Raw genomic sequence first — 27,506 nt, forward strand, 5'->3', positions numbered from 1 at the left:
TTCAACTTGTTAAATCTGTTTTATTGGAAAAAGAAGGACAGGTTTGCTACATAACTCAGACAATAACCTCTTTTTCTGTATTTGATTATAAAAAGGTGAAAGAATACATTCAGGGACGCACAATACAGACCACAGACTGTATAAAATTCCTTCTATAAAGCCTATGATACAGATATTATGCTTAGTAGTACAAGGTGGTACAAAACTATCACAGCAGAGGTTATGCTAACCTTTAATTGAACATGACATGTTTTACAGTTGATTTTTACTGAATAGCGTCATTGCAACGCAATCATAACTGATACAATCTTCAACTTTTACTTCATATTTTTATGAACAAAACAAAAACAAATCAAAGGCAAAACAGCAGAAAACGAGCCCATAAACAGTTCAGTATAACCAGCTGTAGGTATAAAAAGAAGTTGGGAAGAAAAGCTGAATTTGGTTAGAAAACATATTATGTGACGGAGTGGCTAACGAAACGAGATAAGGCACAAAGGACTACAAGGGTAAGAAACTAAGGTTAAATCTAAGTCAGTAGTTAAAACCTAATCTAATCCAGAAAACAATACATTTCTGTGTTTTTGCAGTCTGCAGCCAAAAACATACAAAATAAAATATAAAAAGAAAAACTACACCATGAACGTGTCGGTAAATGCCTATCTGCAAAATCAGATGAAGGGGAAATTAGCTGATTGGTTCTCCAGGACCGACGCTGCTTTTCAAATTTGAAATCAACTTGCAGGTTTGGTTTCTGGATCACTTTTAACTTGGACGAGTCGAGTCAGAAGGGAATGGTTCAGTTCTTTTCATCAGAACCTCTCTGGGGAAAAGAAACCTCTTTAATGTTCAATAAGCCTCCCCTCCCCCCAGCCATCAGTCCTGCCCACCCTCAGCGGTGGAAATGCGGTTGTGGTGCAGAAACAGGATAGCGTCCAGACTTTCGGGCGGAATGGTGGACCTCTTCCTGTTTGTGGTTCTCCCCGGTCCTTCCTGCGCGAAGTCCTGCGCGGCATTTCCCGCCACCGCTGGAGCAGCCATATAAACCCGCGCCACCGAGGCCAGCAGCGGAAACTGAGTCGCCTTGGTCCTCCACCACTGCAGCGGCTCCACCCCCAGCGAAGCCCCTCTGTCGGCTCTGAAGACAGACATCTCCATGTCGACGGATTCCTCCACGGAGCTCTGCCTGCTCCTGGGGGTGGAGCAGAACAGGTCGCCCAGCAGGAACTCCATGCCACTGAGCCCCGCGTGGCAAGAGGGGTCCGACGGGTCGCCGCAGTCGTCGTTTTCCCCAGCGTCGCTGAACTCATCTTCCACGATCAGCTCTCTGAAGTTGATCGGGGGACACTCTTTGAGGCGTTTGCTCCGCCGCAGGATCTCGCTGTCTGACTCCGGGGACACGGGAGGGGAGCTTCTCTTCATCTGGTTGGCTTTAGCCCCTTTCCTGTCCTCCTTGGCGATCCTCACAGCTTCCTGCTTCAGCCAGTTGAATGTGGCCACCTGCTCCTGCAACATGAGGTTAAAACAGTTCATTATCCTTTGCAGGAAATTCATCCAGGGGGAAAAATAAAAATAAAAAAGATCTGGCAAATTGGGGAAGATCTAATGTCGGAGACCAACGTCACCATGTTGATCCGGACTAAACACAGAGAGAATCCATGAGCAAATTTCTTGTGTTTAAAACTTCAGGATAAGCAGACGAGCTGACCGAGTTATTTTCCGGCCTCCAGGAACATAAAGTAAATTTATCTTAGAAAATCTGCCCAATCTGACTTTTTTTTTTTTTTCGCAACTTACCTTTTTCGAAAATGACCTTTTTTGTTTTTATTATGCTACTACTTAATTGATTTCTTCGCAATTATTTTCAGATGACCCATTTATAAAACAGAGTTTGATTTCAACAATAACTAAAATTGACTAATCACAAGAAATTCTGCTCTTTCTAAATTAACAAAAAGACAAAACACAATGAATAATCAACAACATTCACATTTTTGTTTTTTTGTTTTTTTTCCCCATCAGCTTAATTGTTAAAATAATTATAGAAAAACCCTTGAATTGAATCATATTGTTTTTTGTGTAATAAGTTCAAACAATTTACACATTGACAGCAATAAATTAACTTTCAATTAAATATACCATCAGGCCACTAAAAATAAAATAAAAATTGTATTTTTCTTTTAAACAGTAATGTCATGTGGCGACCCAAACAACAAAGGGAAACACTGCCATCTGCTGGCAGAAAAGTATACGGTAAGGCACAAGAGATCATTGCTAAAAGTGGATTTCTCCGTCTAAAACATATAAATGGAAAGTCAAGTGGAAGGAAAAATTTATTAGGAAAGGTATTTGAAAGAAACAAAAAAAACCAAAACAAAGCTCACCTTCTCCTCCATGAAGCCCAGCCCATGAAACTGGGGGTCGAGGGAACATGCCACGCACAGTACCCTGTTCACCGCTGGGCTGTCGTAGCAGCTCGCCAGGTTCCGTCTCATCATCCGCTTCACTTCCTTCAGGATGGACGAGGAGTCGCCCGGCCGCGGCACGAGGTGGCGCGACAGCAAGCCCGTGAGAATGGGTTTGATGAGGGATAGACGAGGGAAGGCCTCTTTGGCCAAAGTCCTACAGGCCACGTCCAGAGGTTTGAGGACCAAGCAGAGCTCCTCCACCACCTTCCACTCGGAGCGCAATGAGGGGAGGCTCGTCGACGAAGTACTGGAGGCGGAGTTCGCCTGGTAGCTCCCCAACGGCTCGTTGGCCGTCTCCTCTCTGGCCATACATTCTTCATTAATGTCCTTTATTATGTCACAGATTAGGCTCTTGTGTTTGATGAGAGAGTTCAGCAATGGATAGAGCAAATTCCAGGTGGGCTGGCTGTGAGCCCACAGCTTGACCCGGTCCTGCTCCGACTTGGTCAGGCTGTGCAGCAGCTTCCGCGCGTGATGGTGGTACAAGCCTCTCTTCTGAGCTGGAGGCAGCAGCAGGGTGGAGAGAACGCCTTGGAACTGGCAGAGGGTCTTGAAGATCACAGGGTGCAGCATCACCTCCTCAACGCAGCCCTGCACGGCGCTGAAGAAACATGGGACAGAGGGGAGGCCCTCGCTGAAGTGCTCGGCGGACACCTGCGGTTCCTCGGGCGACGCAGAGTCGTCCCTCTCTAAAAAGGTTGTCGAATTTGGGTGGGGGAGGCTCCCTGTAGCCTCCACCCCCTTCTCCGTCTTTATGGGCCGCAGCCTCATCCTGTGCTTCCCCTCCATTCCCAGCAAGACCAGGTTTGGCTGGCTGACCCCCCACTCCTGCGCCATCTCCTTCACCTGCGTCTCCACCGCCTGGAGGTTTAAGTCTTTCGCTCCACTCTCCTCCAGTTTTTGGGTGGCCAGAGCCAGGTTATGAGGACTGAAGTCACAATCGTCGATGTAATGAGCCCAGAGGGTGAGGTAATGTTGGCAGCTGTTCTGCCAGCTGTGGAGCCAAACGTCCACGCTCAAAGTAACGAAGTGAGAAGCTGCCCTCTGGAGGTTCGGGGGTCGCCCGCGCCGCCGGGGCTCGAACTCGATGGGAGCGGTGTAGTCGCTCATCTCCTCGATGTCGGTGCTCGCGGTTTTCCTCCTCAGCAGCTGGACCATGTTGATCTTGGCCTTGATGTAGTGGTCTCTGAGGATGGTCTGCAGCTGCTGGGAGGAGAGCGGCTCCTTGTAGGAGGGCAGCAGCGTGTGCAGCAACTGTTTAAAGCCTTCTCCTTCCACCAGAGTTGGCGACTGGAGATCCTTGATGAGGAAGCTGGTGATGGCATTAGTCACTTGAGAAGATGTCGCCACATGAGAGCTGGTGTGAACGCCGCCGGGAGTCATCACAGGAACGATGCGCTGACCTGTCAAAGGAGACAAAAACGCATTAAAATGGCTAAGCCTCGGCTGAAAGCGTTGATAAAATCTAAAGGATGAAGTGTGGTTGTGTTGTGGGATCAATCCTATCCTGGCCATGTATTTTTTTTTGTCACCTGCTGCCAGGACGCGATCCTTGGTGATGTCTCGAGGTTTGAGGTGATGCTTGATGGTCAAATGGTTCTGGAGATCTGCGGCTCCTCCTCCACAGCACACACGCTCCATGCACAACTTGCACACCGCCATGCTGCGATCCAGAGGCCGACCGGTGGGATCCGGCTCCAAACCAAAAAACTGCCAGGCGCTGTGCTGGTGGGCATTTGGGTGGCTCAGTAGCTTCTCGCTGCCAGGCAGGAAATCGTACTTGTCGGTCACACTGGAGCTGCTGTACACAAACTGGTTCTGGATGGCCGGGGGGAAGGCAGAGCCCGGATCACCGGCCGCTTCTGCGTTTGACACCGTCGTCACCTCACTGATGACCGGCATGGGGCTCTGTGATTGGCTGCTGTCGGACCAAAGCGAGGTGCTGCTCGGCTCTGGGAGGGTAACCAGCTGGACGTCCTGCAGGAGGCGCAGTGCTGTTTCCTTGTCTCCAATTTCACATTTTGCATTACCACCTGTAAAAGCCGATAACACTAAGTTTAGTCCAGTCAGCCTAAAGTTGGTAAGGTGAAGAAAAAAAAAGAAAAAAAAAACAAAAAACAGTGCAGGAGCCTTCTCAATAAATTAGAACATAGTCAAAAATAGTTTTAGTTTTTTCCAGCAGTTCCATTTAAAACATTGAACCTCATGTGGACACATTAAACACAATTCGAGCACTTATTTCTGTTAATTTTGATAATGGCTAAAGAAACCCAAAATTCTGTTTAAAGCAAATTAAGCCTACTTAAAGTATATCCATGCAGGATATACTATATACAAACACAATACTTCTTAGGGAACTTTATTTTCCACAAATTACTGCATCAGCCTGTAGCTCTGTTGATGTGCCAAGAATGTCAGAGTTGTTTTATAATATATCTTTTTCTTTGGCTTTATGAAATATTCAAATCTTTCTCACACTGAATTTTGGGGGGTTTTATTAGCTGCGAGCCATAATCGTCAGTTGACAGAGACAAACAGTAAAATAAAATGTTCTGTGTGCAAACCATCTAGACGGTACATAAACTATTGTCTGAAATAAATGAACTTTTTTGATAACATTCCACTTTTATGAGCTGCCCACATGCACCAGATCATCCACCACGGGACATTAAGCCCGTAGATGAGAACTCACTCATGCCTAGACCCAACAGGGAGGCGTAATCCTTCCCGATCCAGACTCTGAGCTCCGCTCCCTCCGAGATGGACTGGGAAACTTTGTAGTAGATGTGACGGTAAAACTGGAAAACCACCAAGTTGTGTTCGTCCTCGTTGCTCGTGTATGATACATATCTGAGAATACGGAGCAAACATCTACAGTGAGTCGTGTTGGCTGACGGGGGAAGATCGGCGATGTGATATCAATAACTCACCTCATCCAGTTAGATTTGTTCTCATCAGACGCATCAACATAGGTGAAAGCAAAATCATCTCTGATCTAGAAAAAAAAAAAGATTTTTTTCAGTAAATGTGTTATAAATTTATTTTATCAAGCACAAATTTGTTTAACTTTTAAATAAGGTTTGAAATTACAAATTGCAAATCTTTAGGGTTAAATTTAGGATTAAAATAAAGAACAAAAAAAATTAATAAAATTCTACTTCTGAAAGCTTACGCGACATTTTTTCCTGCCGATTTTCTGAAATATCGTAAATATTTATTGTCATAATTAAAACGCACTTGCCAGCTACTAGAAAAGTTGTTTTCTAAACTTTACAAAATGATCCCGTTACATAAAATCTTGCGGGTGTGTCAACTTACAGCCCAGGCATATCTGAGGTTGCTCGGCATTTGTCCCTTGCACACCTCCCCGAGAAAGGGCCCAAACAGGACCCCCTGCTGCAGCTGGCACTTGGCGTACACCTTCAGCTCCATCTGTTCCTCGCCCGACGACGCCCCATCCGAACGGAGGGAGAGGCAGGCGGGCAGGGACAGCATGGCCCGGGAAGGGCCGCCGTGGAGCCACGGCTCGCCCGGCGGGACCACCGCATCGGGAACGTAATTGGAGGTGGTAGGTGTCTGCAGGAGCGGCACATCCTCGTTGAGTTCTTCGTGATTGAGATCTAGAGCTGGAGAAAATACAAACAGCATCATCATGTATTTGAAATGAACTTCAGATGAAAGCTGCAAAGCACTCATGTAAAAAAAAATAATAATTAGAATATTTCATAGATTTTTTTTGTAGCAACTGTATAGACAAAACACGGCTTTCTGGGGGAGATCTTCTAGATGAGCTGAATTGTCTGGGTATTCCTCTGCTTCAAAACCGCCACACACCAAACTATTTTTTATTTCTAAAATAGCGCTGACGAGATAGAAATGTAACATTTCTTAGAACGTTTATAGCTCCTAGGATGGTGTTCGAGTTTCTGCTACAGGAAAACTTAAGGGTATTCCAGCATCTTTGCACAAATAGCTAGTACATTTAACTGGTTTGTGATATAATCTATATCACAGTTAAAGTGTTGGCTTCATGGAATGCAGCAAGAAAATAGTGGTCAGTTTAGAAGGCAGCATCCAGAAATCTTTTTTTAAAAATTCAATGCCAAAAGAAATCTGCTTGTAGTCGCCATCCAGGTCAATATGCCATGAAATGCAAATCCCACAATGGCCCTGCTCGGAAGAAAAATCCATACTGCTGTCTGCTGCCAGATCCACCGTGTGACTCAGGCCAGCCAGTGAAATCATTCCCTGCATTTCAATTATTTTTTTTTAGGAGCCATGCTTACTGCAGTCCCTCAACCTCCAAGTTGGACACAGTCCATGTCTGATGTTTCCAATTTTTTTCATCTCATTGCTGACCTTGGTTCAGATTAATCTTCTCTTCAATCACCCATCAATAGTGACACAGACACCATCAACCTGTGTGTTGAGATTAGCTGACATACAGCCTGCTTTTCTATATTCGGTCTATCAGCAGGAGATGGTTAATATGCTGCAAACTGAGATTTCCTTGGATTATGTCATTGGGTGCTACTATGGTAACGTGGATGATGATTTAACATACTAAAAATGGAATTTAAATGCTCAAAAATTAATACAAGTGAAGTTTCCATAAAGTTTTAACTGACACAAAAATTGTTATTATTAGGGTTAATTGAATGTAGGATTATGCAAGAATAGTCATTAGAATCAGATGTTTTTCCAAGAAATTTCATTTAAACACTGAATTTTTACCCTGTGCAATAGTTTGTATGATTATTGCACATAATCAACTCATCATCTGATGAGTTCATTAACTCATCAGATGATTAACTGATGAGTTGATCAACTGATGAGTTGATCAACTGATGAGTTGATCAACTGATGAGTTGATCAACTGATGAGTTGATCAACTCACCAGCAAAAATGTTTTTTTGTGAAACTTCATCTGTAAACATGGCAACCAGCTGATGACCAAAACCAGAGCAAATAGAATAAGACCAAGTCCAGCAGGTTTAAGTCAATCAAATTTCACCTTCACATGTGATCAAAACAATCTAATTTATATGGACGAACACAGTATAAGCAGTTATAATAAAGATAGATTGTAGACCTGAATCAAAAGTAAATACTTCAATAGAGGATATTAATATAGAGGCATCATAGTTCAGCTGCCTCAATATCTTCAGAGTTGCATCCAACGGAAAAGATCAACTGGTTACAGTCTTTGCTCCCACAGTGTTATTTTGCTGTGCCTTTTGTTGAAGAACAAAGAGAGAAAAAAAAAAACTCTGGCTGTTGACGTTTTATGGGAGTTGTTTTACTAGAGTCACGTATGTCTAAATGCGACTGGATGATATGGCTGAAAAACGTTATCACAGTATAGTATCGCAACAATGAATATTCATAATTATAGATTTTTTTTCTTTTTGCTTTAAATCCCTGAAATACTGCCAAACTGCTGACAAGACCCTCCCATGTTTTCCCCCCAGTTTCTCCTTGAGCAGTTGGACTCCAATTTCTCCCCTTACTGTACAGCTTTCCCACTGCCTTCATCCCCCAGAATGCTGTGGAGTTCTGCATGGGGATTCAGTGAAATTATTAACCATTATATCAGACGTATTTTCTATTGACATACGATTATTGATATTAATCATACGTCTATCGCAATATTAATGATTTATTGCAGACTGAAACCGTCTTGTTTGTATCTTGTTCTGTTGCCGTCTAGCCCAGGACACTCTTGGAAATTAAATGTTTAAATTAAATTAAATTAGCTTTTTTATTTTTATCTTTGTAAAATAAAAGTTAAATGGAAAAAAACAACGTTGTCTTCTCTACTTTTCGAAACAGGAAAGTCATGCTTGGTGTAGCGTCATTCAGAACTCCTACTTCCGGGATACAAGGATAGCAGCATCAGGAATGCATTCATTTCGGCTATCATGTCACTTCCAGATCTGAGCTCCAATCTCTCGGTTTCAGAGGAAATTCTATGTAGTATAAATAAATTCTAATATGCTTCGAGAAAATGGCGACATATGTATGAATCCACTCCAGGGCGGTGGTGTGTAAAATGTTGATGGTGCAGCAGAACACCGCGCCCCCTGCTTAAAAATGATACCAATGCAGGCTTGGCCAAACGTTGGTGTTTTCTTTAGTTTGCTGCACGTGCTCAGCCGTTTAGGGAATACCATAGCAACTAGGTAAATTTACGCTGTGCGCAGGCGTAGCACAATGTTTTACAAGGTGCACCATTGTACAATTTACTGGCAAACAAAGAAAATAAGTTACAAGTCAGAATAGAAAATGAAATAAGGACAAAATACAAACTCCAATACCTACATTCGGCGACCACCTCGTAATCAGTTAGGGATCCTCTAGGAATTTAACACGCAAATTGTTCAGAACCTCTGGGTTCGTCTACATCTGCATTAGTTAGTTTTGATGTTTCAAAGTACGATGAATATTCTAAATTCATTTCTCAGCTGTAAAGACACGTTTTATCCGTGTTACTTGTTTGCAACTTTAACACGACCACGCTTTAGGGCCATTCAGCAACACATCGAAATACAGAGCAGGATTGCATCTAATGTTTCATGCTCGACTTATGTCAACAAAAAAAAGTGCTGGTGGATGTTTCCAGCAGCTAAACGAGGCGCTAAATGTAGCGTTATATTACCTTGAGGCTCCAGGGAAGATCCAGCGGTCGCGGAACCAATGCTCTCATTGAACTCAGTTGGATGTCGACGCCTCAGATGACTCCTTAAATTCGTGGTGTTTCCCTTTGCGCACACAATCTTTCGGCATAAACGGCAAACGACCTCGTCGGGATTCAACGGCCGGCCATTTTCCCCAGCTTTATAGCCAAAATAAAGCCACACGAATGACTTTGCTCTCGGCTTGATTACGAGATCCATGTTTTTGCGGCCCCCTTTTTCTGCAGAGCGGCTGGCTGGCTGCAGAGCTGCAGACAGAGCTCCGTGTGGTAGAAGTGTCCCCAGGGGAACTGCGCCGATGTTTTTAATGTGCCAAAGTAACACTGATCCAGAGGATCGGGTTTCTGTGGGGAAACCCTGCGCATCGGTGTATTGTTCAGGATTCAGTCTGAACAATCCTCCAGGGCGGAGTGACGAAAAACACAAAAAATCCAGTTAATACTTCATGGTCTAGCTGCTCTATTTCTATGTTTTTACGTCTTTACGACTCGACCAACGGCAACACACAGGGACAGCAGAGGTTGCCAGATAATGCTCCCAACACAGCTTGCATAAATGCACTAAAAAAACAACAACAACCAAAAACAAATTAGGACAGGAACAAAAAAGCCCTAGAAAGTTAGAACTGAATTCATTTAAAACACAGCATTTATTCATGAAACAAGTCCAACAGGTTTTGAATTTTCCTCTTATCTCATGTGGTCAGTGATCTCTCCTCCCTTCCCCCACTGCTTCCCATTTAAATTGCCCCTCACACATTCCTAGCAACATGTCCTCCTCATTAGGAAATAGAAACAACCCCCACACTCTTCTACATGCTAAGGTAAAGCCAGAACCTGCTCATAGGGCAGGTATGTGATACTGAAGCACCTCTGAAGGCGCTTCAGTATCACACATACCTGATACTGAAGCAATAATGGGGATAATTTGTCAATCTTTGGTTCAATTCAGAACTATATCAAGGAACCAGCACCACATTTGTTCTCATTGAAAACTGGATATCAGGACTGTCCAGGATTGGTACATCTATCAATAATAGACTGGGTGGGAGGTAACAAAGCTATTTCAGACATTAATATGAATAATAATTAGTAAGGATTTAATTACAAATACCCAAAACGATATTTCAAAAATATACCAAGAAGGTGATGCGGTACCTTTTAGATGTAAAGGAGGTTGAATGGAAAATTATAACTTGCACTTGAATTTGCTGCTCTGACAATTACTATAAAACATTTAGTAGATCTTAAAAAGTCAAAAATCATTATGCCCCCTTTACACTTCTTTTTTTATTGGCTCTAGTGGCCTTTATTTGATGGTAAATTGACAGGAAAGTAGGTAATGAGAGAAAGGGGAAGACATGTGGCAAAGGTTACCAGGTTGGGAATTGAACCTGCGACGCCGCATTGAGGACTAAGGCTTCCATATGTGGGTTGTGCTTAACCGCTGTGCCACCACAGCACCCCTACTTTTGACATTTCTAAATTAAATCCAGTAGGACAGGTGGGCACACAAAACACTAAAGTAAGAGTAGCATTACTTCAAAGTATTTTATAAATAAATAAAAGTAACAAGTAGTCTAAGAAATTACCCAAGTAAACATAAAAATAAAAAGTATTTTGCTAAATGTCTACTTGAGTAAAATCATTATATAGTTATACAGTTGAAACCAGATATTTACACTCACTTTACAAACACACAACCATCTTTTCTTACTGTCATGTATTAAATCAGGCTGAATTTACTTTCCTGTCTGGATTATATGTGCTAAATACCAGAAAGAGAGAAATTGCTGAAAATATTTTCAACATCCATCAAATTCGAAAGTTTTCAGACACTTAAGTTGCTATGCCGTTTAAGATATGGGAAAATCCAGATTGTGTTGTGGCTTTGCACATTTCTGATAGGTTCATTCACAACATTTGAGTTAAATAGATGCACACCTGTTGAAATACTTAAGGGAAACGCCTCAAACCGATTGTTTACTTATGTGGCAAGGGATAAAGCAAAAGAAAATGGCTAATACATCAGAAAGAGAACTGTGGACCTCCTCCAGTCTGGTTCATCATTGGGTACAGTTTCCTGATGCCTGATTGCATTTTCTTTAAACATTAATAAACATGTATTAAAACAACTGGGATGTCCAGACAACACACTGTTCAGGAAGGAGATGCTTCTGTATCTCACAGATTTACATGTTTTTGTGAGAAATGTGTTTTTCAACCCCATAATGAAAGTCAAATACTTTGTGACGATGCTTGCTGAAGCTGGTGAGTGGTTCTTTATCAGTTTCTCCTGAACTTTTCAACATTTTGTCATATTAAAATCCATCCTAAACCTCAGTGTATCGTCTTGGGGTTTGTATGATAGACCAACACTAAGTAGTGCACAGCTATAAAGTGGAAGGAAAACGCTGCACAGTATTTATATTTTTATAAATATATATATAAAAATCTAAAAAAAAAATCATGGTCTGCATGTGTATGCAGCCCCTTTTACTCTGACATTTCTAAATGAAATCCAGTAAGTGGGTACAAAAACTATACTAAAGGATAGCTAAACATATTTTTTTCTTAGGTAAATAAAAGTAAAAAGTAGCCTAAGAAAATAAAAAAGTCAAGTAAAAAAGTTAAAAAAGCATTTTGCTAAAAGTCTACTTAAGTACTGAGTAACAGATCATCACATCTGATTTAATATTTCAAAATGATAAAATGACGTCATCAGACAAAGTTATGTGTAAATTCAGGAACTTTAAAGAATGAAAAATGAATCAAAAATAAATAACATATTACAAATACATATAAAAGGTAAGATATACTTTTTTTTACTTCCAAAATTGGAAAATTGTTGACAAAAAAAACATATACAAATAAGAAATCTCACTTCATAAACTATGGATATATTTAGGTATGTTCATTTTTAGTTGAAAGAAATTGACATTTGTTATATATATATATATATATATATATATATATATATATATATATTTTTTTATTTAGTGTAATTATATATATCATCCAGAATTTTCACTCCGAATAAGAGTAGGGACATTTCATAATACAGCAACTGAAGTAAAAGTAAAAACATGGTGCAGTAAAACTAATAATGTAAACGCAACGACAGTACTACCTACTTCTGTGTCCAATGCTGAGTAACTGGACAGCCAACAGGTTTCAGAGTTCAAGACAGTTAGCCACATAAGTAGCTTAAATTCATAAAAATTTAACTTGTGTGTATAAGTTCATATTATAAATACAGCTGTTTTGTGAAGATCTCAGATGTATATTAAAGTTGTGTCTTGTTTTAGTTTTGATGACCCAATGAAAGCTGGTGTGATGCCCCAAATGTATTAACACCAGCCTTGTGTTTTTGCAAATAGAATAACTTTCACAAACCAAAAACGATGCTGGTTTGTATAATCTACACATATCAAGGTTTGAGTTGTTGAGGTGATGTAGTTTTTAAGCAGGACTCCATTTGAGCATTCTGGGTATGCTAGTTTTTATTTTTATACATATTCTTTTTTTTTTTTCAACTAAAACTGGTTGGTTCAAGGTTGTCTCGTTAGCAGGTGCGGTGGAGTAGCCCTTTAATCTAGAGCTGAATGCCAACTTCATGTTCTTGAAACTTTATTACAACTACTCTGCATCTGCACAACGACCTGGCAGAAAGGAGGCCTGTTAGGTATGCAGTTACAGTTTAACGACAAAATCTTCATGCACAGTTAATATTCCATGCATTTTAAGAGGGAAAACCTTAACAATAGGCCGAAGAGTACCTTGAAATTCAAACGAAGCACCACCAGCAGTCGCGAAGGAAGTGAGCTCATAGAAATCTGCGCGATGGCGCCGCGATAGATGGCTCCTCAGATTGGTGGTGTTTCCTCCTTTAGCGAGCACTATTTTCCGGCAGAGACGGCAGATGACCTCCCCGGTGTTCAGAGGCTGTCCCTTCTCATCCGCTTTCAGGCCAAAGTATGTCCACACCACAGATTTGCTCCTGGGTTTGGAGATGAGGTCCATGTTTCTGTGGTTCTTCTGTGCAGACTAGCCATGGAGCTGCTGCCAGAGCTGCAGCGTGTAGAACAAGTACCGTTGCAGAAGTACCACTACTTTCAGTAGGTGAGTATAAAATTCAAACCAGACTAGCACATAACCGTCACATAATGTATAATGTAACCGACATCCGTTGTTAAGGATGATGAAATGTCAACATAAGGGTTTGGGTGCTGATCTAGCCACTGTACTTCTGTGCTTTTACGCATTTATTTGTCGACATACGTCAACACCATGCGATCACTCAGGTTGCCAGGTCCACTTGTCAACACAACAGCACGAAATACATGTGCAGATGTAAACAAACTCAGACTGATCGACACATTTCTTTAATGTTTGCTTTAAGAACCGAAACATCAACGGTTTTAGTCCTTAATTTTTCTATATGGAAACGTTAAAGTTTTAAAATGCTGTGAAATGGAAAAAAAATCATTGCAAAAATTGAAAAATAACTTATAAAAGCAAGAATGTGTTTGATTCTTGTTTTGAAATATGACATTGAAATATACCAATTATATTTTCATTCTGGGAATGGGATGTGTGGCAAAACACAGATGAATAGAAAAAGAACCTGGTTTTATTTTTTTTATACTTAAAATATTAAAGACATAAAACCTCAAACAAAGAAAACCCTCAAAAAGTTACCTATTTTCTCATATTCTCAATATTAGCATACTTCACCTTGAACTAGCAAAACAGGTTATGGGCTTCTTTATATTGACAAAACTGCCCACATATAGTGAAGGTGTTTTCAACATTGAGCTCAGAGTGCAATAAAACTCCCAACATGTTTCATCTTTTACACTGATGAGTTAAAGTGGTTTGATTTATTTAAAGCAATCCTGTGTTTTATTCAAGATATCTTTGCAACTGTGAGACGTGTGTTTGGGTTCTTTTTGTTCAAAAGTGTCTTTTGGTAACTATCACATGGATGCTGTTTTGTCTCAGTTTCTTTTATATCCTTGAATCAATAATTAAGCAACTGTGTTTCGGAGCTTTAGATGTTGTTTTGGTTCTTTTATGACCTCCCAAATGAGTTGTTCGTGCACTGCTGGAGTAATTCCGGTAGGCCACCTACTTCTGGGAACAATCACCAATGTTATATATTAACTCCATTTGTGCATAATGCCTCTCCCTGTGGTTTGCTGCAGTCCAAAAGCCTTAGAGATTGCTTTACAAGTCTTTTCAGACAGATAAATGTCAAAGACTTTATCAACTTTTGGAAGGAAGATGAAGTACTAGTGCTTGCTCATTATCTCTTCTGCCATCATCTGTTGGGGCAGCAACATCAGAGCCAGGGACCTATAAACGTTCAACAGCCTGATAAAACAGGTTGGTACTGTTCTGTGCATGACTGTGGTAACTCTGGAGATGATGCAAAGAAAGATTCTTCATAAAATCAAGCAAATTTTGGACAACCCTGACTATCCTCTTCATCAGACTGTCTTAGGAATACACGGTACCTTCAGTCAGAGGCTTCTTCAGATATGCTGTAACACAGACTGCTACAAGAGATCTTTCCTGCCAACAGCCATCATCATCTACAATAACTCTTTTGAAGAATCTAAATTAATGAGTTACAATGACATTTAGTTTTCCTTTGGAATCTATAAAGTATTTTTGAATTTGAAAAGGTAAGTAGGCTTACTTCGGGTTTATCATATAATCCAGATAATTTGACTTGACTGCGATTCCATATATAAAACTTAATCATTTTCTGAAACAATGTAAAATGTGAGTTTATAACTTTGAAGTGATGCAACGTCTTTCTTCTTTCCTTATGAAAACCATATTTTATTCCTCATTCATGTACAAAAGCGGAGATTCAACATGACTAATGTAGGTATAAAACTCAAACCTGGCAACCCAGGTTTACTGTGCTGACACTTGCTGTTTGATTTTAAGCTGACACATACATTTTGTAGGTCAACCTCAGCGTCAGGTAAGCCGCTAAACCGAGCGTTTTGCATTCTTTTCTATAGTCGCAGGAGCTTCTCTTACATTTCAAACACGCTATGTATCGATTTTGAATCTCTATCCTTATGTCAATGTAGCGTATTTTGTGGAACCTTCGTTGTCCTTTGGATGCAGGCTTCGCTTTATTTCGGGGTTTGCGGTTACTGGTCTTTTCTGGTCTCAGCGGCTTCCCGTATGGAGCTCCGTTGCCGTGGTTACAGCGTTCGAACGCGGTTAGGTTCATAACGGCTAATTTTAGCGCCGCAAAGTTGGTGTAAAAAGCAAAGGAGTTGGAGGGAAATGGCCTCCTGCCTGGTTCCAGAGTTTCCCGCCGTCGTGGCGGCACTGGAGCGTCTGAAGGACCTGGAGAGAGAGCTTAGAGAGGACGAACTCCCGTTCTCAGACGAAGGATGCGTCCACCTCACGGCCATTACAGAAGCTGTAGCCGAGTTAGAAGCCACAAGGCGAACTGTCCGTGAGCTCTTGGAAGTGGAGACAATAGAAAACTGCAAGCTTAGATACAAGATTATAAACATGACTAATCGTTTGAGGGATGAAATCCTGAGAGACAAAGCAGCAGCCCGGGCTGTTAACGTCGAGGAGATAGAGCAGCTCCGCAGAGAGCTCAGTCTATCCTTTCAGATCCTACGGGAGAAAGAGAATAAGCTGCAGGAGCTGTTAGAAAAACACAAATTGCTTCAGGGAGAGAGAGATCGAGTGAGTGCTGAACACAAGGAGCTGATCGTCTCTCTGAATGTTCTGGTCAGCCTCAGATACAGCAGGCAGCAGCATCTGGACGAGACGCTGGAGCAGACAGAGCAGTTGAGAAACTCCATCGTTGATGTTGAGCAGCAGAAATTGTCCTTTCAGCAAAGCGTGGCTTTGGAAAGGGAGAGGTTCTCTGAGGAAAATGAGGACCTGGACAAAAAGATGGCCTACAGGATGGGACAGGTTAAGCAGCAGAAGGAGGTGGTTGAGAAGATTGGATTGGAATTAAAGGAGCTTAAAGAGAATAAAAGGGAAATGGAAAGCAAAATAAAACAGCTCTTTCGGCAGACGACTGAAGTGCAGGACAATTTGCAAAGTTTGAAGATGTCCCACTTTAGTTGTGAGCAACAACTACAGGAAGAAATGCTGCAGAACAAAGAGCTGAACCAACAGATAGAGAAGCAGAAGAAGCACAGCGAAATGCAAGAGGAAACCTTCAACCTCACCCTCAAAAGTCTGCAAGAGGAAACCATTGGAGTGGAAGACGGACTAGAGAAGGCTCTGGCTGCCCAGGTGCTCCTCAAAGAATCGCTGGCCTACTATTCTAAACTGTGCAAGCATCAGCTTGGAGTGGAGGATGAGGTCCGGGCCGACCATGAGTGGGTCTCCACAGAGCTGGAGCGCTCCCGGCTGCAGCTGGAGGAGCGCATTGCCTCCATCGTCAAGCACAACAAGGATATCATGGAGATGGAGAAGATAATCCAAGAGCTCCTGGAGGACGAGCAGATCAACAGACGCATTGCTGAGTCCAGAAAGAAAGAGCTGCTTGCCGATCTGAAAGAGGTGAATTTCAAAATCAAGCAGTTAGAAGAGAAAATCAAGCGACTCGACAGGATCCTGGAGACTAAGAAGAGAAGGCAGCAGAATTATGAGGAGAAAATGGCGTCCGGTATACACAACAACAGGAAGAGGTATGAGGCGCTGCTGCAGGAGCGGGCTGCGCTGCTTGAGCAGTACCCTGACAGCGAAGATTTTGACTTGATGCTCCATCAGATGGCTCTACTGGAGAAGGAGAACAGAGAGACCCAGAGCCTCCGCCAGCAGGAGGTGGATCAGATCATCGCGGAGATGCAGGAGATCAGTAGGAGCATCGAGGAGAAGGAGAGGGAGCTGGAGGAGCTAATGAAGACGCTGAAAGAGGTGGAGAGAAAGTGGAGAGTTGAGAAATTGAGGATCGACGAGATTCGCGAGCAGAAAGACGCGCTGACTCGGAGGAAGTCCGAGTTGGAGCAGTCCATCCGGGACATGGCGGAGCGCACCAGAAAGCTGCTGGCGCCCAGAGATGAGATGAAGGCCGAGCTGGAGGAGCTGCACAAGTCTCACAGCGACATGCTGAACAGACAGAGCTCAGTCCTGAGAGAAATTGAGGTGAACATGTACGGGCTGACTCTGATGCTGGGGCAGATCAAAAAAGAGAACAGCAGGCTGCAACTCTCCACCAGACAGATGATGGAGGACATCAGCACCAGCAGGCAGGAGAAAGAGAGGTACCAGCAGGAGGTCCAAGAGTTCAGCAGCAGAACAGAGGCCCTTCTCAAAGAGATACAGAAAGGATTTAGACAAGATAACTCTGTGATTAAAGGCATCAAGAAGAGTGACGACAAACTGCTGTCGCTTATGGGTTCGGGGTTGAAAGAGCTGAAGAACAGGAACCTGCAGCTGATGAGCATCAACACGCTGCTGCACCAAGCGATGCTGGAGTTTAGCAAACGACTGGGAGATAAAGCAATAGAGCGATGGCAGCACTAACAGATTGTGCACCATACATCTTCACGCATCACAAGACAAACATGCCTACACTGTCAGTACAGGAGACGATCAATAAACGAGAATAAAAACAATGATAAAAAGATGTGTTCTCTATTTGTCGTTCTGCAATATTTGTGAAGTTTAAAGAATATAAATAAAGTCTATTTTTAAATGAATAATTTTCTCTAAATCCATAGTGAAACAGTTCTAACATTGTCCAACAACGTTAGTCATATACAGTATGTGTTATACCGTTGACTTTTTTTTTTCTTTTTCAGTGCATTAATTTAGAATTGGAGCACCCTCTGTTTTTTTTTGTTTGTTTGTTTGTTTTTTTGGCAACTCTAAAACAGATTAATAAAACTCAGAAAATAAATACACTTTTAATTGTTTCATTTTCTGACTCTGGTCTTTTGTGAGCTTCAGGGTTATTTTTAAGACGGGTAGGTATTTTCTTTTTCTAACATTTGCAACTCAAGACATATGTCTTACTTGTCTTTCCCATTTTTGCAAAGTAAGAAACGGGCACATGCTTTACACCATTTATAGTAAATAGAAGATTCTAGATGCTATGATTTTCTTAAAATTGTTAAGTGTGCATTAGGGGTGAGCTTTTGCAGTATTTTTTATTGCGATAAACTTCTTATCGTGATAGAAATTTTGATGTATTGTTGTCACAATAAATTCGAATTAATGATGTTTAAACTCTCCAAAACTATCCGTCTTATCTGGTGTCCTTTAGAAGCGCGTTATAAATGGGTACGTTTCTCTAGAGCAGTATTTGTGCTTGTGGGACTTTGATTGCTGTGACACGCAGTCACTGCCGTACAGGTAGCTTTCTGTAATTTCAAACCATTTCAAACACGCTTCCCTTTTCCTCACCACAACATGATACTATGCTGCCACCACCATGTTTCTGCATTAATGTTCGTCTCTGTGAATAATACCTCCATCTCTTCTTGTCTTGTCTTGTCAGACGTCCCAGCTGATGTTCACCGTGTGATTCCAGCCAGCAGATGGCAGAACAGATCCGGTTTCTCTCCGCTGTGACCTTACCCTGCTTCTAGAGGGTCAGTTAGTTCTTTACCCCCACTCTGAGCTAAAGCATGCAAACGCTTGCTGAATGAGCCACAGTGCTTTTCTGTGGCGTGTTCTGGCAGAACTAAATCCTGGTTAGGAGATAAAACGGGCTTTGCTGCTCCAGAGTTGAACTTCAAAAGAAAGGGATCTCCTAACTCTTGGAAAGAAGGTGGGTGTTTGGAAAACAAGAAGTTGACTTTGCTGTGTATTTGCACTTCTGTCATCTTGTATATCAGCTCAGACTGAATTGTATATTTAGAGAAAAGCTTCTTGGATGTATTCCCTACATAGTGTCAAGGTGCCTAAATAGGTGTGTGGCATAGGTGCTACAAGCTTTTTCTCCCTATGGGGCTATTGCTCCATAAACTCAGCTTGTTGCTGTTGTCATTCTGCAGCTTTACTGATACATGTTTCTTATTAAAATCTGCACCCACCCCCCCAGATTAATTTATTGTTTGAGCACACAGCATTTCTCAAACCTTTTGCTTTGCTGGGTTTCTCTCAGATTGTCTTAGTTCTATTCAGCAAGCACTGACCTAAATACAGTAATCAATTTTTACATGAGATAAAGACAGCTCTGTTTCCTTGTGACAGAGTGCTGGAGCCAGATTTACTAAGACAGCCACATGATCGTCTCTGTTTATGTTGCATTGCCTCACTCAGGCTGCTAAGGTCAAAGAGTAAAGGGGCAACGTAACACCGCAGACCGAACACATCCGATCTGATCTCTGCTCACACATCCAGCACGGATGTAGAAAAATATCGGAGCGTTTGCGGTTGCAACGATATGAACAAATTTTGGATGTCAGTAAACAGCAGGTGGATCAAGTCGAGGCTAATCGTATATTTTATGGAAATGTTTTCCCTGCAGCTTGTTGACTGCTGATAAATATCATGTTTATTTGTCACTTTGCTATGAGATTGATACACAACATTGTTAGCATGTCCTTTATGGGCGTGGCAGACTAAAAAAACAAAAACAATTCCCTAGTTCAGCATATATGCTGTATGTTACAGCAGCGGTCCATTTATTATAGGATCCAGAATAATTTATTTTAGGATCAGGCAGCTGGTGATCCGTGGTAGACAGATATAGATAGGTTTTGTAGTGCGTTGTTAGGCACCTGAACAATGGAGAAACAAGAGCAGATTGTAAAGTTTCATTCTGAAAACTATTTAAACAGCAGAACAAAACTGGGCCTTTTAATTTGGATGAATTTATTCAATAAGGAGGAAAAAATGTCACAAAAAAATAAAGCAAGGTGCTGCTGTTTTCATTAAGTGGCATTTAAATTATATCATAGTGTAGTTAGACAATTTGTATGTGAGGATAGTTATAACAGAGCTCTTCCTTCCTACTGCTTGCTTAACAGGTTTTGTTCATGATATGTTTTTAAATCACTGTCATGTCTTTGGCTTGTTTCAGTTTTGCTTCACCCTTATAAACATATGATCTAAATGATAGATAATATGCATTTCTTTGTGAGAGATAAAACTTATAATAATAATAACTGAGCACAAGAAAAAGGTTTTTCTGTATTTTATGCAACATATTCTGTACAACTGAACAAAAAAAAAACATTATTAATGTTAACATTATTATTAAATACTTGTTGCATAAGTGTGCAAACCCTAATACTAATATTTAGTTGAAGCACAAAATATTCCAAAAACCTTGTTGGAAAATGTGTTGATGTCTGATAAAACCAACTTTTCACCTTTGGACCCCAGTTTTCTAAAGCGTAAGTTTTATAAACAGCCCTGCACATCACTCAACCAAAGTGAAGCATGGTGGTGGCAGCGTCATGCTCTGGGGGCTTCTTCTTTCCAGATAAAACAAAGGTTTTTGCAGTGAGCTTTGGATGTTACGCTCTCTCTGATCTGCCAGAGAACTGAAGTTGAAGGCTGATTTTTTTATGTGAGGCTGACCTCGAGAGGAAATGTGGCGTTGCGTAGATCAGAACAAAATTAAGCAGAAAATCTTTTAAATCCCTTGAACAGTGTTGAGAACAAGCAATATATGTCCTTCCAGTCAGAAATGCAGAGAACCTTTTCAAGTTTGTGGCCAAAGGTCAAGATGCAGCCGCATAGACTGAACACAGAGATGGGACCAAAAGCTGCTGCAACAGAATGTTAAAGTGTGACTACGCACACAGTTAATAAGCAGGTTATTACGACAACTTTTTTTTACTTTTCTCTCTCTATTTCCCTCTGATGGATTGGTCTTTTGGTTGAAAATCTCTCCTCATGTTGGAAAACATTTTTAAATGATTTGTCACGGTCTATTTCTTTCACATTTTGTTTGCACCACCTTAATTTAGCTTTGAGCAAATTGACATTATGAATGTCTCCCAGAGTTTTACAACAATAGATAATAGGTTATGCGTAGCTAAAGTTAATTTCACTCATGTGCATCAGAGCCTTCTCTGTAAAACGTACAATCTGATTGTAGTACTACTTGTTCTTAATGTTGTGTTACCTGATCGCAGCACTTTGTTTTCTGCCTGGAGGTCTTATGGCTCATCCCTGAAGCATCTGAGTCAACGTTGTTCTGAATCGGCTCCAAGACTGGCTCCCTGCTGGGAAAGAAGCCGCTCTGGTTTTGATTAGATGTTCAGAGATATGTGAAGGTTGCTGAAACACAGTGACCAATCATTATTCAGCAGGAACAGTTAGTTCTCTGTTGTTGTTTTAGTCGACTGTTTGTTCACACACAACCACATAATGAAAGTGCCCGATAAAGAACGTAATATTTTCATCTGAATTATGAGAATTAAACTGAAGCAGAACAAACAAAGAACTCTGTGTGCTCAATAAAACCGGGAAGATGGAGCACATCACCCCAATTCATAACCTAAAGTCATAACCTACACTGGCTCCCTGTAGCTCAAAGAACAGACTTTAAAATACTGTTGCTAGTTTATAAATCACCAAAATACATTAAAGATCTGCTGCTGTTGTATCAACCTCCCAGACCTCTCATGTCTTCTGGTTCTGGTTCTGCTCTGCATCTCCAGAACCAGAACCAAACATGAAGAAGCAGCATTCGGCCACAAATCTGAAACAAACTCCCAGAAAACTGCAAAACAGCTGAAATATTGATTGATCGACCTTTTCACACTCACTGTAAACAGAATTATTTGATGATTGGTTGAAACAAGACAGAAAACTCTTCTTTGCAACTCAAACTCTGACAAATTTGACGGAGAGTGCCGGAGAACATCAGATTTCAAGAAGTGCGCAGCGTCTCAATTGTATTTAGATCTGGACTTTGATTAGGTCAGATACCCCCGGGTGGATGTTTAAAGTCTTGATGAACTTCTGCCTCCCCTTTTCTTCTATTATTGACCTGCATTTAGCTCAGTTCATCCTTCCATCATCTCTGATAAGCTTCACTACCCCCGCTGGGGAAAAAAACACTCCACAGCATAATGTTGCCATCACCATGTTTAATGCATTGGGACTTTATGTAACTTTCTTTCCACAATCATTTTCTTCATGCCATCAGTCACATTTGTGGAATGCATCCCTGCTGGTTGTCCTGTCGATGGTTTCTTTCCTCTGAGCTTTTCTGAGCCATTTTGCTTTAAGGACAGCTAATAAAGCTCTTTGAGAGCCGCAACTTCAAAAAGTCTCCACAGCTGGACCCAAATCTGGGGCAACAGAAACAAAGCAGAACATTGTTGCAGACAGTTTAGCCATTTAACAAATAACAGTTCATTATTGAATCTACTGCACTGGGAAATAAAAAAAAAAGTGTATAAAAATAGTTAATAAAAAATAGTTTTTATTAATATGAAGATATAGTTTGGCATTTCCAGTACTCTGTAAACATTCAGATTATGTCTAGTTATATCAGTGTGGAAAAGTACAGTATTCAACTTGGAAAAAGCCAGCTGTATAACATCGGTGGACTTGTTTTTGGAGTTATGTGCGCGGCATTACAAAACGGGTGGAGGTAGACGATGAAAAAGGCCTGGCACGTTTTGCGCACCTGTGCCGAGGCTGTTATGCAGTCTTGCAGCATTATGTTGATTCATTACACAGTAACACACTGAACCAGCTCAGCAGCACATGAGCCGCCAGGTGTCGGTGACGCCGGCTTCCTGATCTGGAGGCTTTAAAGGCGGCGACGAGACGAGAGGGCAAGCGCATCCCACTCTCATCTGTGAGGAGGACGGTTGCATTTAGAGGAGAACGGAGAACGTTCTAGTGAAGTGCTGCGGCTGAGGACAGTGATGGAGACTTTAGGTGAGTCGGAGCTCTCGGGTGATGAACACGTAGCAGATCTGATGTGGTCGTTATCTGTAATAAACCATTCACCGGATAAAGGATTTAAAGTAAAATAAACAGAAAAAAACGTGTCCTCAGGCTGATCCCAGTACGCTTTTATGGGATTTTACATAAACAATTATATTCCTCTACAAGGTTTACATTCAGCTGTTCTCTGTGGAAGAACAGCTGGAAGAAAACTGTGAATCAGAAGATTTCCATTCATGTCCAGTTTCTTACAATGAATTCGGTCAGATGGTTGTATTTAGGTTGTTTTTATAAACATCTCGTTTAAAAATTATATTTTATTGCTTTAAGTCCAATAAAGATCGTAGAATTTAGATTAAGAGTGGGTTTGTGTAAAGGTTGCCACCCTTTAATTGTAATTTTAATGAAAGTACCCTACTAACATATTGGCCGAATCAAAAGCTGTCTACGCTCACAAGCTGATGTTGTTGAAACAACTACAAAGACGAACTTTGACCAGTCTATTTTATTTATTTTTTTTTTTTATCAAATCAAATTTTTCCCCCTCCCCAAAAAATACATGAACAAAATTTTCAAGTGATGTTGAAATTGATAAAATAAAATAAAAAAAATGTTTTCAGATGATGAAAGGCATTTTGGATGTTTTGCAGCTGTTATCAGTGACCACATCTGTGGACTGGCGTTTATTTTTAGCATCCCACGGGTCTGTCTTTGCTTAAGTTAAAAGACAGAAAAGGACAACTTACTGTTCAACTCAATACTGAAGACTGAAGGGAATCTTGTCAGTCCTGTTGATCTGAGTGACTGAGGAATGTGACAGGTGTCCGGATTTCAAATGGGCAGCTTGTTTTTGTCATTTTTACCTATTTAGTTTGGTGTCGCCATTCATTAGAGATAAGTGTTTTTTTTTTTTTGTTTTTTTTAATCATTCACCTCTAGTTTTACATCATGCAAAGTTTTTCCTAATCCACGTAAGGAGTTGAGACATTGGCAGGTTTTCCAACCGGACACATTGAGCGTACATTTATATCTACAGATTGAAGTTGTAAAAGTCCAAACATGAGGAGGCGTCGTGTCCTGAATGTCTAGACATGAAGTCAGGGCTACAATGGGTGTGAATGGAGTTGACTTTCAGAAGATGTGTGCTGTTGATTCTTATGTTGCTGTAAGTCAGAATATTTTGGGGGTTTTTCCAAGTTGATTAATGAGACGTAACACCCAAGTCTTCAAAACCATGTCCCAAATCTTTAAGTGTAAAGAGCTCATACTAGTATGATACACTTATTACAAATTTTTCAGATTTTTTTTATGACTTTTCCTTGACTTATATACTTTTTATGGCCAAATGAAGTTAAGTGTTTGACCAGTGCCTCATTTGAGCATGTAAAAGTCATATTACACAAATATTGTTTTCAAGAAAGTACAAGACTTATAAAAATGTAATAAAACACATATTCTTTTTTAACTTTTTGCATGACATTTTGACACTGGCAGGTTGTTGTATGACTGGTTTCTGGCAACTAAGGGCATCGGGCTGACACTTTAAATAGTTCACTCCCAGTGAGATTCCCAGGTATTGCTGGTATTTCAGGAAGCCGTATAGAAGACTCAAGCTTCTATCAATAAGATTTTAATTTGAATATGATCTTACTTTTAGTCTAAATGTTTTGTTAGATTAATTTTATTAAAAGAGGAAAAGCTGTCAGCACTGCTGAGACTGATTTGATAATGTGTTACTGCAGGATTACTGGAGAAATTCCCATAAGTATGGAGTCTATTAAGGTAGAAAGGTAAGAATGTCCATCAACTCTTTATAAATAAAAAGACCTGGCGTTTGGTCTTTTTATTTTATATAGCTCACCAGATGTGAAGCTCTGAACTCGCCTTAAGAACTGAGAATAATCCAGAGGTTTTTCTAATTTCAGCGCGGCGTCTCCAGCGGTCTTGTTGAGTTTTTCTCTGATGGTAATCATGCGGGGGCTTTCTCTCTCCACTAGTGTGTCCGATGGGTGGAGGAGCCACCAGGCTGTACAACACCCTGACTCAGACGTTCAGCGGCAGCAGCTCCCCCCTGTCCCTCCCTCCATCCTACCTGAGCCCCCACCAGCCCGCTCTTACCAACCTGGATTCAGATTTCTGCCTGGTAAACAAACCTTCTGCAGTTCTAAAATGCTTTATTTTATTTTGTTTGTTCATGACGTTGGTTATATTGGTTACACTTTTCCGCCTATAAAGCCGAACACTATCTGTTGTGTGTTTCTGGGCGCAGCAGCAGAAGAACTCCCCCGTATGCCCCCTTGATCCAGTGGAGCTGCTTCAGCAGTGTGAAGAGGCCCTCAGGGACCGACCTCCTCACCTGCAGAGAAACTTTGTCTACATCGATCATGGAGACGACGTTGCCAGCGTCCCCATCAGGGTGATGCAGTGGAACATCCTAGCCCAAGGTAGACTGATTTTTATTAGCATCAGCTCATAAAAAAACATGTTTATTGAGGAAATGTGCATTTCACTTTAATTAGTCTGAACTGTGGAGTTTTTTTTTTGTTTTTTTCCATATCCTAAGAGACGTTATCTGAGAGGCTGCAGCAGCACTCTGAGGCTTTGCTTCACTATTTGCTATACTATTTCTAGTATTTTCTCCAGTGTTTCTTCAGTGAGTGTCATTACACATCAATACATTTGAAAATATGATTAAATGCAGTTAGTGAGAATGTATGACTGGTGTCCTAAAAAAGCATATTACAAAGGGGTGTGTTTTACTGGGCTGTGATTGCTGTGTCATACATTCACAGCCACATTTACCTAAAAAAAAAAACAGAAGTTAAAAGTAGGTTCAATCATCACTTTTATCGTTATCACAATAGTACCACAAAATCCTGTGATAAAACTTTTAGTCCATATTGCCCACCCATATTCTGTTATTTAACAATGGAAAGGGTGTAGCATTTCTGGTGCCAATGACTTGTTGGGGATGACGTTTGCTAAGCAGTGACTCTGGATGAGCTGCAGAGGTCCACAGCTCAGGTGGAAGTGACAGGTTGCCATACAGAAACATGTAGCAGTGGTCTTTGAGTCTGGAAACCTTTCGGTGTGTCTCTGCGGTTTTTGGCAGCTCACACCTTCCTCCTTCCTCTGACCCTCAGCTCTGGGCGTAGGAGTTGACAACTTTGTCCGGTGTCCCTTGGAGGCCCTCAGCTGGTCCCGAAGGAGGAGCCTCATCCTGGAGGAGATTCTGGCCTACCGACCTCACATCCTCTGTCTGCAGGAGGTAGACCACTACTATGACACCTTCCAGCCGGTTTTGGCGAACCTGGGCTACAGCAGCCATTTCTGTCCGAAGCCCTGGTCTCCATGCCTGAACGTAGAAGGCAACAGCGGTCCCGACGGCTGTGCCCTCTTCTTTGACGAGTCCAGATTCGAGCTCCTGGACAGTGTGAACATCAGACTCTCTGCCATGATGATCCCCACAAATCAAGTGGGTAACATTGGTCACACTTTATTTGAAGGGGTGTGCANTATTTCTAGTATTTTCTCCAGTGTTTCTTCAGTGAGTGTCATTACACATCAATACATTTGAAAATATGATTAAATGCAGTTAGTGAGAATGTATGACTGGTGTCCTAAAAAAGCATATTACAAAGGGGTGTGTTTTACTGGGCTGTGATTGCTGTGTCATACATTCACAGCCACATTTACCTAAAAAAAAAAACAGAAGTTAAAAGTAGGTTCAATCATCACTTTTATCGTTATCACAATAGTACCACAAAATCCTGTGATAAAACTTTTAGTCCATATTGCCCACCCATATTCTGTTATTTAACAATGGAAAGGGTGTAGCATTTCTGGTGCCAATGACATGTTGGGGAAGACGAGCATTGATCGTTTGCTAAGCAGTGACTCTGGATGAGCTGCAGAGGTCCACAGCTCAGGTGGAAGTGACAGGTTGCCATACAGAAACATGTAGCAGTGGTCTTTGAGTCTGGAAACCTTTCGGTGTGTCTCTGCGGTTTTTGGCAGCTCACACCTTCCTCCTTCCTCTGACCCTCAGCTCTGGGCGTAGGAGTTGACAACTTTGTCCGGTGTCCCTTGGAGGCCCTCAGCTGGTCCCGAAGGAGGAGCCTCATCCTGGAGGAGATTCTGGCCTACCGACCTCACATCCTGTGTCTGCAGGAGGTAGACCACTACTATGACACCTTCCAGCCGGTTTTGGCGAACCTGGGCTACAGCAGCCATTTCTGTCCGAAGCCCTGGTCTCCATGCCTGGACGTAGAAGGCAACAGTGGTCCCGACGGCTGTGCCCTCTTCTTTGACGAGTCCAGATTCGAGCTCCTGGACAGTGTGAACATCAGACTCTCTGCCATGATGATCCCCACAAATCAAGTGGGTAACATTGGTCACACTTTATTTGAAGGGGTGTGCATAAGACTGACATGACACTGTCATGTTCATGACATAACATCTGTCATGAACATGAC

At 41.5% G+C, this 27,506-nt stretch overlaps 3 protein-coding genes across 9 annotated transcripts in view; 2 read left to right on the forward strand and 1 right to left on the reverse strand.

Annotated features, from left to right (window-relative positions):
• On the reverse strand, positions 1 to 13,215 carry LOC103132751 (uncharacterized). Of its 2 annotated transcripts, none has more exons than XM_007544548.1 (7): positions 12,942 to 13,215; positions 5,787 to 6,094; positions 5,399 to 5,463; positions 5,161 to 5,318; positions 4,001 to 4,501; positions 2,385 to 3,871; positions 1 to 1,506 (listed from the first exon to the last, which is right to left on the reverse strand). In XM_007544548.1, the coding sequence occupies exons 1-7, from the start codon at positions 13,183 to 13,185 to the stop codon at positions 877 to 879; spliced, it is 3,393 nt and encodes a 1,130-aa protein (XP_007544610.1). In that variant the 5' UTR covers positions 13,186 to 13,215; the 3' UTR covers positions 1 to 876. The 2 variants fall into 2 exon arrangements, with proteins under 2 accessions (XP_007544610.1, XP_007544616.1); XM_007544554.2 differs by lacking the exon at positions 12,942 to 13,215 and adding an exon at positions 9,127 to 10,233.
• Positions 13,198 to 27,506, forward strand: part of LOC103132691 (nocturnin-like) — a 17,522-nt gene continuing 3,213 nt past the window's right edge. The window contains exons 1-6 of one of the 6 annotated variants that reach the window (XM_016667094.1): positions 15,066 to 15,160; positions 18,668 to 18,761; positions 18,852 to 18,940; positions 25,029 to 25,174; positions 25,301 to 25,475; positions 26,175 to 26,506. In XM_016667094.1, the coding sequence (XP_016522580.1) occupies positions 25,037 to 25,174; positions 25,301 to 25,475; positions 26,175 to 26,506 (645 nt within the window). In that variant the 5' untranslated portion in view covers positions 15,066 to 15,160; positions 18,668 to 18,761; positions 18,852 to 18,940; positions 25,029 to 25,036. Of the gene's footprint in view, positions 13,285 to 15,065; positions 15,161 to 18,667; positions 18,941 to 21,805; positions 23,023 to 23,623; positions 24,822 to 25,028; positions 25,175 to 25,300; positions 25,476 to 26,174; positions 26,507 to 27,506 lie in introns of those variants that run through there. The other 5 variants (XM_007544507.2, XM_016667098.1, XM_016667105.1 and 2 more) reach the window with 5 other exon arrangements.
• LOC103132741 (trichohyalin-like) lies at positions 15,172 to 17,955 on the forward strand. Its single transcript, XM_007544540.2, has one exon. The coding sequence runs from the start codon at positions 15,475 to 15,477 to the stop codon at positions 17,689 to 17,691; it is 2,217 nt and encodes a 738-aa protein (XP_007544602.1). The 5' UTR covers positions 15,172 to 15,474; the 3' UTR covers positions 17,692 to 17,955.

The sequence above is a fragment of the Poecilia formosa genome, unplaced genomic scaffold, assembly GCF_000485575.1.
Source record: "Poecilia formosa unplaced genomic scaffold, Poecilia_formosa-5.1.2 Scaffold11, whole genome shotgun sequence".
Taxonomy (NCBI): Eukaryota; Metazoa; Chordata; class Actinopteri; order Cyprinodontiformes; family Poeciliidae; genus Poecilia; species Poecilia formosa.

Bases quoted from the DNA above. Each gene is read 5' to 3' on its own strand.
- LOC103132751 (XM_007544548.1), bottom strand. From the start codon at position 13,185: ATGGACCTCATCTCCAAACCCAGGAGCAAATCTGTGGTGTGGACATAC. The intron at 6,095-12,941 runs GTACTCTTCGGC...TATTTTCTCCAG, and splicing joins TGCTTCGTTTGAATTTCAAG to CTCTAGATCTCAATCACGAA. The intron at 1,507-2,384 runs GTGAGCTTTGTT...CTCATGTTGCAG, and splicing joins TGGGCTTCATGGAGGAGAAG to GAGCAGGTGGCCACATTCAA.
- LOC103132741 (XM_007544540.2), top strand. From the start codon at position 15,475: ATGGCCTCCTGCCTGGTTCCAGAGTTTCCCGCCGTCGTGGCGGCACTG.